We start from the raw sequence: 18,422 nt of genomic DNA, 5'->3' as shown, positions 1-18,422 counted from the left end.
CATGAAAGCATGGATCCATCTTGCCTTGCATCAACGGTTCAGGCTGCTGCTGGTGGTGTAATGGTGTGGGGGATATTTTCTTTGCACATTTTGGGCCTCTTAGTATCAATGATGCTATCATGTCACTATGGACCAAAATCTCTAAGGAATATATCCAACACTTTTTTTGAATCTATGCCACAAAGAATTTTGGCAGTTAATTGGGCAAAAGTGGGTCCAGCCCAGTAATAACCCAATAAGATGTACCTAATAAAGTAGCATTAGCAGTGCATTACATCTCAGTGCTTGGATGGTGGAAATCACAGCTTTTGAGCCATTCACCTGATCCACTGAAGTCAAGTTTGAAGGTGAACCCAAGTGCAGCTTTATTTAACATAGACGTGAACTAAATAAAAAGACAAAGGCTTGACTTGGAACTTAAAAAAAACTAACCAACAGCAGGGTACAGGTAACAAAGCTAAACAATTAAATATGAGGATTATATTCACTGAAAAAATGACAGTGATTTTAAAAATGACCTGAAAAACAGTTAATTGGTTTACAGAAAATTTTCGTACTATATATGGTAAATAACTGTACACTGTAAAAAATGACCGTGATTTTAACAGTAAAAGACTGTAAAAATGCTGCGGTGAAAAACTGTTGATTGGTTTACAGAAAGTTTCCGTACTATATACGGTGAATAACTGTAATAGATCTAATGGTACATTTAATGTAATTTTACGGTAAAATACCGTTAAATTCACAGTTTTTGGAAGTGAAAAATAACAATTCATTGTAAAATTTACAGTGAAAAACCGTATATTGACATTCCCACAATTCCCTGCGTGACACTTCACATTTGATATATTTTCGTTGAAATAACTCTGTTTCTTCTTAGTTTTTCTCATTTTTTTCTAATCAGTTACGTACATTAGGGTTTTATGTTACATCTACTGTTGTTAAATTAATGTTTATTGCATTTTTAAAATTTCATGCATGTTACCATGATGGTATTTAGTGTGTGTGTGAATGACACTGTGTGCACCTTCTACATGTTTGTGTTGTCCTTCTCAGCTTGTGGAAAAGCTGCTTGTGATGAAGTTTGATTCATCATGTGACTCTCATCACCACTGTGTTTGGTGACTGTCAGTGTATTATAAAGATACAAAACAGATATTAGTACTTCATTAGGTTAGTAAATTAACATTATATCAGTTAATGAAATACGTTATTTTACCGTAAATTTAACAGATTTAAAATGTAAAATTCACATGTAACTCCGTAAGTATGTTTACGGTTTGATATCATTTTTACAGTATTGTTCTGCCAACCACAGCTGCCGGTATTTTTCCGTAGAAACAACGCGATTTTTTTTTACAGTGTAATAGATTTAACCATACGTTTATTGTAATTTTACGCTAAAATACCGTTAAATTTACAGTTTTTAGAAGTGAAAAATAACAAGTCATTGTATAATTTACAGTGAAAAACTGTAAATTCCCACACTTCACATTTGATGTATTTTTGTTTCTTCTTAGTTTTATTTTAGTTTTTCCTAATCAATTATGTACATTAGGGTTTTATGTTTCATCTAATGTTGTTAAATTAACGTTTATTGCATTTTTAAAATTTAAAATTTGTGTTACCATGGTGGTGTTTAGTGTTTGTGTGAATGACACCGTGTGCACCTTCTATAAATTAGTATTGTCCCTCTCAGCTTGTGGAAAAGCTGCTTGTGATCAACTTTGATTCACCATGTAACCACTGTGTTTGGTGGTTGTCAGTTTGGTGGTTGTATTACAACAGTACAAAACAGATAAAAGTACTTCAATAGGTTGGTACTTCAAGTACTTTAGTACTTCAAATTAACATTATATTAGTTAATGAAATACATTTTTTACCGTCATTTTTTTTTTTTTTACAACCACAGCTGCCGTTTTTTTACTGTAAATTTTACGGGATTTTTTTTTTTTTTACAGTGTACTAACAGACTAATGAGCTAACAAGACATACCTGAGAACAATAAGACAAAGAACCAATGACAGAACAGAACTGAGAAACATACAGTCCCAAAACCTTCACTAGTGACCATATCATGAGTTGTGACTGTCACCGGCAAAACATCTATAATATAATGAAACACAATATCATTTATATTCTCTTTGCAACAATTTTATTCAGAAAATAGCTACTTTGAATGGCCTTCATTGAAAAAAAAAAGATGCTCTTTGCAGCCAATATTTATGTAGTAAACTGGACAAATCTTGATCTTACTGTTGGACTGCACAGCTATTCTGAAATCTGAAAGATTTTGAGGGTCTGTTTTATGTCGAGAGTAGTATAAACTAAATTCAGATGCATTATGTATATAGTAATGCTGGGTTTTGACTGCAGAAATCATTGCCATATTGAAATGAACAGGACTGAACACACACAGATCTCTATAACACAATGTAGCACATTGTTACTTTCCTTGATTACCAATTTTTTCCTCTTTGTCTGTTTTCACGGGCCTCGCCTCCTCACAGTTTTTCCTTGCCCGCAGTGTATTATTATTATTATTATTATTATGATCACTGATTAATTATAATTAAAGCACTAAGCACGTAATGATTTAACCTGAGGGTTCATAATTAGCAGCAGAAAGGTAGATTATACTGTAATTATTTCGTCATTCTGATTATTTCTCTTTTTCTCTCTCCAGGCGAGACATTCTCTGAAACGTTCAGTCACACAGAGAGATGTCAGACGTGTAGAGAGTGCACAGGTCTCATGCGTATGCAGACCCCCTGCACCGACTCGAACGACGCAGTGTGCGTGTGCAACTACGGCTACTTCATGAACGACCTGACAGGTCAGTGCGAGCCATGCACCGTGTGTCCCCACGGTGAGGGAGTGATGTTTCGCTGCGAGCACACCCACGACACGGTCTGTGAGGAGTGTCTGGAAGACACCTACTCTGATCGGGAGAGCTCGCTGGACCCCTGCCTGCCTTGCACCATCTGCGAAGAGGGGATGGAGATTCTCATCAGGAACTGCACACCTTATGAAGATGCATATTGTCATGGTGAGAGAATAATACACTCAGGAATACTATATGTGCAAACAATCTAAATTGAAGTTAAATAATTAAATTATTAATTAAAACAATTACATAAATATTAAAAAAAGAAAAATATATTTATATATAAATATAGTTTATGATGTTTTGTGTTACAAACATGAGAAAAAATATATTTTTCCCATGTTTGTCAAACTATTTCTGCTTCCTTTTCCAGTTTATTTACTTTTTTCCCTGCATATTTGAGTTGCACACAAAGAGAAAACCAATGCGTACTTGTAGCCTGTGGTCAGTCACTAAGGGCAACTGCACTAACACCACAACCGTCTTGTTTGGCTGTATAAGATGTTATTGTGCCTGATCTCTCTCACACTCTTTCCAACAGCCAGTTTCTCTGTCACAGTCATAATGTTTGCTTGCCTCCATGTGTTTAAGGATCAATCTGGGTCATTTCCGCGTGTGTCTGCTTGTGGCCCTGCAGTTGAAAAGGTCAAAGTGCGGATATTCTGTGCAAAGCCCTGTAGTTATAGAGGTCACAACAGTCCAAAAGGTCAAACCCAGTGACACATGCAAACACACACATACACAGTTTGGGGGTTACAAGACGTATAAAAGCAAACATGTGCATCACAGTGATTTTACAACAGGTAATAGATGTTCTTAAAACCTCTTTAACAGGGGAAAACATCACATTATCCTCATGTGGCTCATTGCTTTTATACAAAGACAGTGTTCCCAAAAAATAAATAAATAAACAAAAGACTGTTCAAACAGCCTGTAATTGTGGTGCCACAAGTGATGCTGAAATTTCAGGCTTTGCCTTTAAAATTAACAATATAATATAATATAAGTAAATTATGCATAATTACAAGTAACCAACCCTAAATCTAACCCTAACTATAACGTTATATTAAGTACATGTAATTAATTAATATTACTCAGTACTTATTTGAATAAGTACAATGTAACTATATCACCTTAAAATAAAGTGTATAATATGATATAATTTAAGCATACTTTAATTTGGTGTAGACTTTATAGCTATGTAGATATAAACAGTAGAAAAATTACAATTCAATTACAAACTATTGCTATTATGATGCGCAAATGAATATACCTATTTAGTTTACTGTGTGGAGTAATATAATTACAAAATAATATAATCAAAATACTTTCTTTTCCTCCCCAAAGTCCTTTATATTCCACAAACAAACTAAACAAACACCCAGGTGAATGTTTGCTTCTTTTAGGACTTAGTTAACAGTCCAACACGACCCATGGTTCCCTAAGAAACGCGGTGGCTGTGGCCAGCAAGTGAAGTGATGGCCCTTTTTCTACCTCTTTAACCAAACAGACAGAGAAAGCTCAGTTTCCATGGTTGGAGAGGGCATGTAATGTGGCGTGTCATTGCATTAGTGTGCTAGCGCTTGGTCGGTGGGACTGTCAGATGTCTGAAGCCTGGGGCTATATGTGTGTGAGGGTCATTATGGCTTCTGCTGCTGAGTAGGATTAGGCTGGATGTGTCCGTTTGGGGTTTGGTGTCAGCTGTAGCTCTTTGGTGTGTGTGTTACACCCGGTATTAACATCTCTCTCAGGTAATCTGATCACAAATGGACAATGTTTTAGACAGGTGTAAAAGGGGTAAATGCTGCTTTGTGATTGGATCACTCAAACCACATTTGGAGGCAGCTGAAAAATGCATGTGATCACATGAAATTTATAGTGTAAACGCTAATGTGCCCCCACCGATGCATCCATAGGCAACAGCAAATAAGGTAAATTGTGAAGTGTGCACTTTCTACACCAGTAGTGGCACCAAATCAATTTGCACAAAAGTGATTGTTTCCAAACAGGTTTCCTGAATGTTCTCCCACATGCAAACAGATAGGCCAGTCCTAAACTCAAACTTTGAGCAGTTTAGTACAACACTGACTCAACCTCAAAAAACAGCAATGTGACAAATTGCGAATAATATTTAAGTATTAAAATAAATGACACACTTTTAGCTGATTTACCAGGTGAACATTTGCTAAAGTGGTGTTTCAGATGCGTGACTTGAAGCACTCTGCTTTGTGTGTGTGTGCTGTAGTGTAGCATAAGGAGATGAGAGATATCTCTGCAGATGGAACCTGTAAATCATGAAGCATCTGCAAGTGCTGTCTGTTACATTCACACACACATATGTTCAGCTTCACTGGCATCAGCTCCTGCTCTCATGTGCCTCTCATCATCCTCGTTCCAGTGAGGAGAGGGAGAGGAGAAGAGAGAAGAGACACAAATAGAGGGAAAAAATTAGGGAAAAAAAAAAAGTTTTGTACTTCCGTTAGCAGTGTTATATATGTATAATAGAAAACAGTTTTAATTTTAATTGTAATAATGTTTCACAATATTAGCTGTTTTTCTGTATTTTTGATAAAATAAATACAACATAACTTCATAAATGAGCATAACTTCAGACTTCTTTCAAAAACTAAAAAAATCTTTGAACATCTTTAAAAATACATATTTAAGGTTGCAAACAATTTTTTCGTATTAACTCGCAGTGTAGAAAAACTAAGCTACTTTTTCAAAAGTGCAACATGACTGTAATTCAACTACTTTATTACTAGCTTGTATCTCTGGAAGCTACAGTTTCAAAATATCTCCCGCAACACTGTCCTGACGATAATGTGTTCATCCTTTGTGTACGGTTACACCACAGAGCAGCCTTGTTCTGCCATATCACACACACACACACAATTATAGAGGTCCTTGTGTAGCCTGTACAGATGACCACCCTCTGCGAGTGCCACATTATCTTCCTTAAAATGACCTTTTACGTGACCTTTACTGGCTCTCTCTATCCATCTTGCTTTCTGTCTGTGTATCTCTGACCCTTTCATGTCTATCTTTCTGGTGGGTCAGTCAATTATATGCCCTTTGATGACGGTAGCGTATTAAAAACAAGCTCTTTCATGAAAATAACCACAGTCAGAGTCAAAGGCACACATGCCTAAATGACCAGTCTGTCTCGACGCTGGTGGTCCATGATGTATGGTGATTCACTTCCTTCAGCTCATTCGGACTTAAGTGGCATGTGTCTGTGTGTGTATGTGACAGAGAGAGAGAGAGATGTGCTGAGCTCTTTCCTTTGTTGGATCGATAAGGCCGTTGGACTTTATTACACTCGGGTTTCAATCTGTGACCTCTATCGCAGCTACTGCATTACACACACACTGATACACACACATACAGAATACAGATACATGCTGGAGAATGTGAGTGGATTGGAGCGACAGAAATTTCCTCTCTCTTCTAAAGCATTTTGTAGTTGTTCTGTTCCAACTCCTCTCCAGGTTTCACTTCTCACTCCAAGCGTTCTAGTTTTGTCACAACATCATCACTCAGTTGCTCAGATAGAGCTGCAGTGACAAAGAACATGCATTAATTCATGTTCATTTGTGCTATGATGCAATATGCACCAGTGTTATTGTAGTATTATTTATATAATATGATATATTTAGTTTATTAATATTATAGTATTTATTATATTTATAAATATATCAATATCTTTTAGCTTTCATTTTTATATTTTTAGTTTTAATTTTAGTTTGTTTTAGATTTTTTATTTTTTTATTTTTTAGTATTTCTATAGCTACATTCTACAGAATATATTTCTTTTTGTAATTTTTGTTTAGATTTTTCATTTAATATTTACATTTTATTTTATTTCAGCATTATTTCAATTACTGAAAACTTTTTGTAGTTTTACTTTGAGTTAACAATAACAACACTTATGTACTGTTTTATATATATTATATATGGGTCAATGATGTGACGGGTCATTTTTTTGTCCAAAGGCCTTAATGATAACAATAAAAAACAAAGATATGTCATCAAAGTATGTAAAGTAGTATAACTAGATCTCTTTAATTGAATCCAAAAGGTTTTAATTATATTTTGATACATATAAAGGTATTTTAAAGATTTTGAAGTGTTAAACAATCATTCTGTTTAACCATCCAAAGGCCAATACAGCCATTTAATTTGTGATTAAAATATCTTAAAATGTAATAAATGTATATATTTTTTATTCTGGCATGATTTTATAACATCATATATTAACATAGCGCAAAATGGTATTAAAATTATGTGTAGAAGTCGTTGCTTTGTTATGAGAAAAATGTCTGGAAAAATGAATTTCATTGATGTCATTCGGAGTAACCAATATAAAGGGACCATTTTGGATCAAGTCATGTGGTCAGTATCATGTGACAGGATGTGACATCATTCAGACACCTGCAAAGGACTACATGGTTGTGAAGCAAAGTGATTAACTCTCTCTTAGCTATTTGAAAAATTCATGTTTTCTCTTGCTCATACGCATGTCCCGAAACATCAGGTCATTCGGTACAACCGCTATAAAACATGGAAAATGTTGTAATATTTTAAAAACTTGTACTAAATGTTTGATTGTCCTTTAGCTAGCTTGCTAGATATCAGCCTGTTAGCATTGTTTGAAAATAGCGTCATTCGGTATAACCAAAAGTGTCATTCGGTAAAACCAAAATTTTGGTTAAACCGAATGACTTTTTTGGTGACAATTTTGTCCATATTGTAAGAAAATGACAAAAGCAGTGTTAATTGATTTTTTTTTTTTTTTTTTTTTTTTTTTTTTGCACGTTTAAAAACCTTAAATTAAAAACATAAATTGAAAACTTTAAACTGAACAAAAGTTAAGCTAACTGAAAAGACAGGCAATAAACAATACACAAGCATGTATATAAACAAATAGCCTCAAATTCAAGAACTTTTTATATACCTTTTAAATAACAAATCCTTGTTTAAGACAGATTATTAAGTCTTTGTGTGTGCATGTGTGTGTGTGTGTGTTAATGCCTTCTGCTAGTGTAATTACTGCAGCTAATCAGAGCACTTAACAGCAAAGCTTCTGTTCATTTAGCCATCCATTTGTTCACACACACATACTACACACACACCCATCAGGCTCTTATCGCTCCCCCTCCTGTCTATCACACTCTCTCTCTCTCACACTCACTCACACACACACAAGAAGAGAATAAGGGTTGCTGTGTGTGTGACAGTCTTTCGAGTGTGTTTTCAGTTAGATAAAGAGAACCATTATAAAAAACTTGAAAAGGGTTGCCAGATAAGCATTAAAATCCCTTCCAAAAAACAGCACTGTGAGAGGATGAGAATAAAGACTTCTCTCATTAAAGGCGGCGCCCAGCTGAGGGTTAACAAGCACTTCACACTTGGCACCTCGTCCCAAAAACGCCCAGTTAAGAATGAAAACCATTGAAACAAAAAGAGAAGAATTTGAAATTGTTAACCTTTGGCTTGGCAGAGTTTTACCGCCTCAGTCCAATAAAAGCGACGACTCGTTTTCACTCAGGTTTCAAGCTCAGTCAGGCTGAAAACACATCCACGTATCGCAATTTCACATACCCCTTTTTCAATCAGAGAGACAGAGAAAGAAAAAGAGAGCTTTCAGAAATCGTTTAACTTTTAGTGCATACTCGGAAACGAATTAATGTTTCCTTTGCGAAAGAGGGAGGAGACGGTCTTGAGAAGACTGACAGCTACTGAGGGAGAGACAGCAAGTGAAAGAGACTGATAAAGAAAACAAAGAGGGCTGCCTACACAAGTCTTCAGATGCCCACAAGTTTGAAAGGTGTGCCGAAGATAAGAAGCCTGTGTGTGTGTGTGCGTCTGCAAACCAATCTCGAAAACATTGTTCTTTAATTAATTGTTAAACAGCTAATGACTAAGTCACTTTCATTATGGCTTGACTATTCATACATGACTCATATTTTACAGACGCTTCATAGACTAAAAATAGAAGCAAAAGAAATATTAGCTCTGTTTAGGAACAGAGTAGCTGGTTTCTATCCGGTCTAATAAGGTCATTCTACCAGGTTCAAGCTGGTAAACCTTCTGGGATATTCAACAAACTGGTCATAACAATTTAAAGTGTTCAAGCTGGCTTTTAGTTGAGATCTACAGCACTTTTCAAAGCCTAAAAATGTCATCCGTGTAAATCACGAGTTCTTGTTTTTAATATGTGCCACCTTTGACTGTAGATCCTTCATTAGCTGTAGCTTCTTATAAATCAATCCAACGTTCTTGCATAAAAGGTTCTCAGTTTCAGCATTGCTCAATCAGTCACGCATATGGCTGCTCTGGAATAGTTCAGATGAGAATATTCTAGAGAGTCATGGTAACGTTAAGACCTCCTGTTGAGCCAGATCGAACCCTGTCACCACCAATTTTACAGCCATGAAAGATGTGAACCATAACAATCTCCACTCGATTCTGAAATCTTTTCTTGAGAAAGAGTGAAGAGTTCGACAACAAAACAAGGGAAAGTTGTGTGTGTGTGTGTGTGTGTGTGAAGTGCAACAATTGGGTTCCATAATGCTATTCATTTCCTTTTTTCCATACAGAAATTGATTTTGTTTTGTATTAAAAGTTCAAACGCACACTAAATTTATGGCTTAAAGTCAATAGGGGCTTTTGCACTGAATAGTTCTAGGAACTCAGTTATAGGAACTAGCCACTAGGATAGTTCCCTGAGAATTTCTCTCCCGGGCATGTTCCAGGTTGCATTCGCACCTGGAAATGGAACTGTGAAGCGGCCGACAGCAGCGTCTTTAAGTGCGGGATTTACTAACGCTAACAATCGGTGGATGGAGGATGCCGTGATAGGAGCTGTGTTTGTTGTGTGTCGTGGGTTTCGTTATAACGGAGATGGAATGTAAACGCATAATTTACACGAATGAAAGAGCAAAAAGAGGGGCTAAGAGATGAAATCTCCTAAGACAACTTTCAGTATTTCATATCATTGAGGCTGAGAGAAAAGAACACAACCCTGCAGACAAAGGGGAAATACCGTTAGCGCTGTTTTCCATGTTCATGAAGTAAATATGTTCACACGGCTTTTTAAAAATGCCTGGTGCCGGTGTTTGACATGCGTTTGACCAATCACTATAGTTCATATAGTGCTGGTTTAGACCCTACTCTGAAAAGGAAATCATTCCTAGTTCCTGCGGTGCAAACACGGCAAAATCAGGGTACTTCAGCCAATAGTTCTAGGAACTATGAATAGGTTCCTCCAGTGCGAAAGCCCCAAATAGCTTTATATTGCACCATTATTTGCAAAGCCTCATTCAATGAGTATAATTTATTATTAATAGTTATTAAGTACTTAGACTTAAACCAAAAGGTTGTAATGTAATGTGATTAATCTCAAAACTGGTTTATTTGGTTTATGGCTCTTATAAAAATGAGAAAATGGAGAAAATGAATGGGAAAAATACTTCTGGCCCAAAGACTTCTAAAAAAGTGGGCAGCCACGGTTGTGCTCTGTCTATTGGGACCTGAAAAGAGTTTATTGGGGGGTTGCCTTTCTATAAATTATGCATCTAATCAATAAAGAGAGGAAGACAGATAAAAGACAAATAGTGGCTTTAGTGGGTGAAAAAGGCTATATATCATATAACACCATCCAGACAGCCATTGGTCAATTTCACAGCTTCCACTAACGGTCTCCTCAGGTTCAGTTCAATATCCTATTTGCATTATTGCATTGCATTATCCCAGATTACATAAGTAATAATAGAGTGTGAATTCTGTTTAGATACAGCAGCAGACTGCAGTGGATTTCACCATCGGTTTATGTCTATGTAGGTTCCCAGTCATTCTCAGATTGTACCTAATGTATATGCGTCTTTCTCTCTATCCTAGATCCGTTGAATCCTACCTATCCCCCTTCCGCTAGTGATTCTAGTTCATTTGTCACTGATCTGAACCATTTGTGGAGCCCCAGCCCCGGAGATGACGACACAACACCCAAACCCAGATCTCCTCACTTCATTAGTAAAAGGCTAAACGAGAACCTGATTCCCATCTACTGCTCCATCCTGGCAGCGGTCGTAGTTGGCCTCCTGGCTTACATCATCTTCAAGAGGTGAGCAAAAGAGGGGGAAAAAATCCTTAAAACGTAGAATGACACAGATAGAAAATGATTGAGGACAGTGAGGTGATGAAACATTCGGGCCTTGTCTCAATTTGGATATATCATAGATTGTAATTGCTTTTAGATGAAGCTACACTATCTTTCAAAAGTTTGGAGTAGGTAAAAAGTCTCTCATGCTCACAAAGGCTACATTTATTTGATCAAAAATATAGTAAATTAGTAATATTGTGACATTTTATTAAAATTTTAAATAACTGTTTTACAATGATTTAAAATTTAATTTATTCCTGTGATGGCAAAGCTGAATTTTCAGCATCATTACTCCAGTCTTCAGTGTCACATGATCCTTCAGAAATCACTCAAATATGCTGATTTCAAGAAACATTTCTTATTATTATCAGTGTTGAAAATGTACATTTTTATTTAAAATCCTGATTTCAAACATATCAGTGTTATAATGTAATATATATATATATATATATATATATATAAGTTGCATGTAATTATTCATATTAACTTTAAAAAATTGATGTAGAAAATGTAGAAAATAGTAATAAAGAATAAAGGTGTTTAAACATATTTAGAAAAAAAAAATCCACAATTATCCAAACATTTGAATTGAATGCTGCCAATGCTTTCCTCTCACTCATCACCTTCATTTGTACTCTACATTCGCATCTGTTTCTTCTAGGTGGAACAGCTGCAAGCAGAATAAACAGGCAGCTAATAATCGCGCAGCCACAGCCAATCAGACACCATCTCCAGAGGGAGAGAAGCTGCACAGTGACAGCGGCATCTCAGTGGACAGCCAGAGTCTGCAGGAGCAGCAAGCGCAGACGCAGACGCAGACACAGACACAGACGCAGACGCAGATCGGTAAGATCACGAGCTACAGACATGGAGAGAATTGTTGTCATTTCTGCAGCAGTAATAGCACATTCTAAATTATTAAAGTTAGTTTCAAACAATTCCCCCTTCTGCCATTGTCTCAAATCTTGCACCACTGGTTGAGCCAACATCCCTATGTACTGTATACTTTACAAATATACTCCCATACTTGTCAGTCCTCTTGTGTTTATCTTTAGCATCTCTCTCCCGGTCCCATCTCCCCGTTATCTCTCATATCTTCCATTTACCCTCCTTATACACTTGGCATTTCCATGTAAGGCTGGGTGTGGATGACATAGCTGACTGACACGTTTATCATGCAGATCTTAAAAGGGACACACAAGTCGAGAACTGCGCACATGTACACTTAAAAACCCTGAAAATAAACCAAAGAATGCTTTCATACATTCCAGAGAAATCTCGAAATCGCTCGTGTGCTGCTCAATAATATTTAAAAGACCACGAGACGGTGGTGATTACAGTCCGATAGTACGATCACACAGGACGGGACTGACGCCATAGGATGAGACAGGGAGGGATTAAAAGTCAACAATAAAGTGGCCATGTTCATTCAACCTGCTGCAAAGTGCAGGGATGGATGTCAAACGTCTTCACTGGGGACAAACAGTCTTGGGTTAAAGAGCATTAAATATATGCATATGACTTGATGCAACTGATTCAACACAGATAATGCATTTAAAGGTGCAGTGTAACTTTTGCACAACTAGTGGATCCAAACGAAATTACAGATAATAATAAACTAATTTCCCAAACACTGTTTGGAAAAAAGTTACAGTGCCAACACAAACTCATGTTAGATTGCATAAAAAGAAACAACAACGAAAACATTTAAATTCCATTTGGTGCACAAGTTACACATTTCAACTTTGAAATGGAAAACTGAATATATACACCAATGCAAGAAATTCCTTTATAGTCTAAAACTGTTTGGGATAAGTTGTCTAATCAGACAAAATCTTTAAACACACACACGCACACAAAATAAACCAGGCTTTTCTTTGCCAGTTTATTATTGTGACTAAGGCCTTCAAATCTCACAGTACAGGGAAATGAAAGATCACAATAGGGGCACAAGCATAGTTTGTGTGAATGTGAGAGAGTGAGTACTGGCCTGAGTGAATCACTCCAGATAAAAGCACCTTCTTAATGAATAAATAAATAGCAGCATTTTCATTTGCATTTATTGTAAACGGTTTTGTGAGCCAATGGCATTATGTTAACCTCACTGCCATATATATATATATATATATATATATATATATATATATATATATATATATATATATATATATATTCTGTACATCAGTCCACACTGAAAGAAAGAAAGAAAGAAAGAAAGAAAGAAAGAAAGAAAGAAAGAAAGAAAGAAAGAAAGAAAGAAAGAAAGAAATCAGCCTAGGATTTTAAGAAAGAGATGGTCAGAGATTAAGATGAAGGAGAACAACAGACAGTCTTGGGTTTTAGAGATGAGACTTATCACGTTCTTGAGAGGGTGTAGCAGTGCATTATGGGAGCTGGGTCGTGAATAGTGATGGGTTTGTGGGGTGGTGGATGCAACCTTTGCAAAGAAACAGAAAAAACAAAAACAAGAGTGTCGGGAATGTGAAGCAGACCCTTGACACAACATTATCATAGAGGCCCAGGATACACCAAAACATTTGAATAAAATGAACTATGGGATTGAAAATAACCAAAAATTAAAAAGCCTTTTGAAAGGTTTAACGAACCACTGTACAGTCTTGTTATTGTCAGACCCCACTGCAGCTTATTCTGTCCAAGAACTGAAAGGGTCTGTCTGAACAACAAATAAAACCACCTCTTACAATTCGTGCAGTTTTTAGGTGTTGTCTAAAATGGTGAAAACTGCTGGACATTCAATAGAAGTCAGCCAATCAGATTGAACACAGTTTTGTGTGCAATACACTTTAGATGGTCATGGAACATGGGCGGTCAGTTTAAGGCTAGAGAAACGTGCACTGGGAAGACAGTCTGACAGTAAAACTGGCTCATTAGCAGCTGTTGTATGACAAATCGCAGGCTGACTTTGGACCTACTGGTGCGTCAGTGGCTGCTTTTTTTATCTACCAACAAGCTGCTAATAAGCATCAGCTTCAAATGTTTGCCGCTGCTTCTGTGGAATCATTAAAACATTCAGAAACCCACACTGCGTGTTGAAAAATGTGTGTGTTTTTTTTTAACTTGTTAAAGCACCCAAGAGACGAATGAATATGCTGCAAAATCAGCAGTTCCTGACTGTACATATCTCTTCATTTTACTCTTAGTTAGAGTCTCTGTTGTATGTTGCTGTCGATTAGGAGTGACAAATAGCTTGATTAGCTGGTGTAAATGTGCTGTGTCGGTAGTTCAGGAAGAGTTACCAACAAACAGTCAGCAGTTAGTGCTAGAATACCAGTATTTCTTTCTCCCTCCCTCTCCATCTCTCTCTAGCAGCTCTCAATCCCAAGCTTTCACTTGACTCTAGGGAATGAACGGATGGATGAGTGGATATCAGAGGAGGTGCATAAAGGTGAAAGGGTATTTAATTTTTTAAAGGAATTCAGCCTTCTTCGCTTCTGGCACTTGTGATCTGACGGATCCACACTTTGCTCTACATGAAGAGCAGTCACGCCATCTGCGAGGGTCTGAGTGGCTGATCATGAGGTTCAGGACAATTCCCATCTGGCCATGCATCTGGTCAAAGGCTGGCAATATGGCATAAACTGTAGCAAATTTCAGGCACTCAGCTATCTTTCTATTATGTTTTGCCGATACAATGAAAGGTTCACAGCAACATTAAACCCCACTGACTTATAAACCCAACATAGCATATAAAATACCAAAAATAAAAATATATTTTTTTAAATCATCGCAGTAAAACTCTGCGTTTATATAAAACTGTCTCTTTATGACCACAACAAACGGGACACTTTTCAGACGCGCATTCTGACTTCGCCATAGCGGCAGGCACAAGTCAAACGAGCGCGGAAAAGGTAGGCAACAGTGAACTGTGGTCAGATGAGATGTTGTCAGGCTATGTCGGTAAAACTCAGAAAAATTAACATGACTGTCCAATCAGCCGTTACACTCAAGAATTATACGTGCAAACGCGGCGGCGCGCATGCCCCCGTACTCCCATAGCAGACTACGTTTTCTGACCTTTGTAATTTTGAAACCCTGCGTACAGCCTGGCTTATATCTGAGGTAAACGTGTATTTCTACAAATGTGCGCACTTTTGGACTAAAAGTTTGTATGTGTATGCACTGTGATCAAAAATAAATGGGACCAAAAGCGATTGAATGTAGAGGTTTGTATCTCGTTATTCTATTAATAACTACCGATTGATTTTGCATTCCTATCAGAAATGAAGAATTATTAGTGTCATTGTAAATAGTGGTGCAAATATCTAAGCTATCTAATACTTCAAATCTCAAGGTTAAATCAGAAGATTTTTTGTAAAAATGTTTCTGTAACAGCTGGCAAAAAAAAAAGTGTATAGCTCCACTGTGGTTTATAACAAATTTTCAAAAAAATAAATAAATAATTTTTCAAAACATCCCCACCTCTGTTTTTTTTTCACAAATTGCACCTTGGGTACAACTAAATATTTTTCTGTATGTGGCAGTTTTTCTTTAAAAAAATAACACTCCGTTGTCTGTTGTATATGTGCCTTTGTATATAGTGTATATTTATTATTGTTAAACCATATTTATCTGTGACAGAATAAGATACATTGAAATATTATATTTGCCTATGCACATTTTCTCACACTCTCTCAGAGCTATTACAGTTGCTCTAGAGCGTAACGTTTGGTCAGAACTACCCTCGGTAGGCCGAGAGAATGTGATTTCAAAATACTGCATTCCCCGTTGAGGACATTTAAAATGTAGGACGCCCCTCAAGGGACAAAAGACTAGCATTTCCAGGTTTTGATAGAAAGCGTGCACAGAATATGATAAACAATCTCCAGTTTGATAAACTTGTTTTTGGGTTAAGTTGTATTTAACCAACCCCCCAAAAAACTACTAACTACTAACAAGTTTTTCTGCACTTCTTACACAAATAGTGTAAGAATGCACAGTTTACTTCATTTAGATGGAGTTCTAGATTTTCTATTGACTGGTCCTTGCACTTCTCACCTCTACAAGCAAATATGCCAAATTGTGACCTAAAATGTATAGTCTAATTACGCAGTACACTTTTGTTTTCTCCAGTGGGTGGGTGTGGCTACATTTGTCTCCGTAGACTGCTATGATGTCATAGACAAGACAGGAAAAAAGTGTTTTGTTTTGCATAAATGGCGCAGCTCTGAATTGGTTCAGACACAAAACGGGACCTCAGAACTAATAGCCTACTTGCAGCATTCCGGAACTGTTTCCATGGCATCGCACAATTGACAACAGATTGAAGGGTTAGTGGGAAAATGAGGCATTTGTGTCTCAGGCTGAATGTAGTAGTGATTGCAGTTAAATGGTTAGGGCAGGCAGAGGGGAACGGGATGCTCAGAGCTCCAGGGGGACCGCTCGCCTCAAACTGGCTAAAAATGGAACCCGCATGTTATTTAGTGAGAAAAACTTTTCCTTAAGCATTTTATTTTGTCTCAAATGACATGAGGTAATGCATAATGTTGCCCTTTAAAGGATTTATTTAGTGCACACCAGTAATGTTTTATTTTCTATAAGACTTTTTGCAAGAGTTACTACTACTTGTGCACAAATATTCATTTTTTGTATCAACTGTAAGCATAACTAAAGTTATGTGATCCACGACTAGTCAACACAGACTCTATCCCCCGGTTTCTCAGACAAGGCTTAAAGCTATTCTTAGACTAAAATGCATGTTTGAGCTGTTTTAACTGAAAGCAACTTGCACTGACATATCTTAAAATATGTCAGTGCCATTGTTTTGTCTCAAGATGCACACCAGTAATGTTTTTTTTTCTAGTGAAAGTTTATAAAAGCTACTTAAATGCCTTAATTGAACTAAGGCCTAATCCTAGCTTAGGCTAAGCCCTGTCTGTGAAACCAGCCCTGTCAAATAGTGGTAGAACTAATTGACAGCCTCTAGTGTAATATAATGCAATGTTCACTTTTGGGGAAGTTACTCTGACACTGTACATTGCAGCTACTAGCTTCAAGTTACTCAATCTTCAAAGAAGCTCTTCTACAGTCAAGCTACAGTTTTGAAGTAGTAGTTTCCTACAGTACAAAGTAACAGAGCAACATTGAGGCATCAAATCATCATATTAGAATGATTTCTGAAGACACTGAAGTAATGATGCTGAAAATTCAGCTTAACCATCACAGGAATAAGTTATATTTTAAAAGATATTTAAATAGAAAACAGTTATTTTACATTGAAATAATATTTCACAGTATTTCTAACAAATAAATGCAGTCTAGTATAAGAGACTTTTTTTTCTAAAACACACATGAGCCCCTTTCACACATTCGGGGCCCTATAATACACCCGGCGCTATGCGACGCAAGGCGCAGCGCAAGTGTGTTTGTTAGTTTGCGTCCAGCGCCGTTTCGCGTTTTCCCGTTCAGCGCCACGTCCTTAAATTAGTAAATGCATTTGCGCCAGTTAGTGCGCCCATGTGCGTGCTGGTCTAAAAAAGAGGTGTGTTCAGGCGCATTGCTATTTTAAGGAGTTGAAAATAGACTGCGCCATAGACCAACTCAAACCTGGTCTAAAGTCTAAAGTCAATGGCGCAATATTTTTTTGTTAGAGCGCATTGGTAGAAACTGCGCCTCTGGGCGCGTCCACAGTGCGCGTTGACTTTGCTTATTACACACAGGGATGCGCATCACACAAACATGCCAAATATTAAAAACAAAAGGATTACAGTGTATAAGAATGTTATTGTGTAGGCTACATAAATATAAAAATGTAATGATGAATAGTCATTGCGTGTATTAGAATTAGGCTACCTATTTTCAATTCAGCCTATTACTACTTATAATGATGAACGAAATTGGCTAATTAATTGAACAATCGTGCCAATACACACACATAGCTATATATTAACTGACTCGTCGCTTGTACGCCATGTAAATAGTAACCCGCCATGGCGCTTCTCGCTTCTCGCTCTTAAAGGGAATGGGAGATGACACTTTGATTGGTTTATTGAATTCTCATTAAGAGAATAGGGACAACCCATTTCAAAAATGCGCCCCGGCGCACGGACCGTTTTTCCGTCGTTAAAATAGCAAAAGTGGATTTGGACACGCCCTGAGTGCACCTGCGCCGTGCGCTTTACACTTTGCGTTTAGATCGTTAAAATAGGGCCCACAGTCTTTACTGGTAAATTACCAGTAAGAGATCATGTGTGAACAGGACCTTTTCAAAAATACTGGTAAATCGGTTCTGGCAATTTACCAGTAAGGGAAGTTGTAACATTACCGGTAAAATACCGGTATGATGCTGTATGTGAATGCAGAATGAAGATTACCATTATAAATGTACTAAGTCCGAACGTGCCGAGGTAAGAA

At 37.0% G+C, this 18,422-nt stretch overlaps 1 protein-coding gene across 2 annotated transcripts in view; it reads left to right on the top strand.

Annotated features, from left to right (window-relative positions):
* Nucleotides 1–18,422, top strand: part of ngfra (nerve growth factor receptor a (TNFR superfamily, member 16)) — a 42,898-nt gene that overhangs the window by 19,063 nt on the left and 5,413 nt on the right. For both annotated transcript variants that reach the window (XM_048207968.1, XM_048207958.1), the window contains exons 3-5: nt 2,687–3,049; nt 10,790–11,012; nt 11,713–11,897. In XM_048207968.1, the coding sequence (XP_048063925.1) occupies nt 2,687–3,049; nt 10,790–11,012; nt 11,713–11,897 (771 nt within the window). The remainder of the gene's footprint in view (nt 1–2,686; nt 3,050–10,789; nt 11,013–11,712; nt 11,898–18,422) is intronic.

The sequence above is a fragment of the Megalobrama amblycephala genome, linkage group LG1, assembly GCF_018812025.1.
Source record: "Megalobrama amblycephala isolate DHTTF-2021 linkage group LG1, ASM1881202v1, whole genome shotgun sequence".
NCBI classification, from domain to species: domain Eukaryota; kingdom Metazoa; phylum Chordata; class Actinopteri; order Cypriniformes; family Xenocyprididae; genus Megalobrama; species Megalobrama amblycephala.
This window is presented reverse-complemented; position numbering and strand designations above follow the sequence as displayed.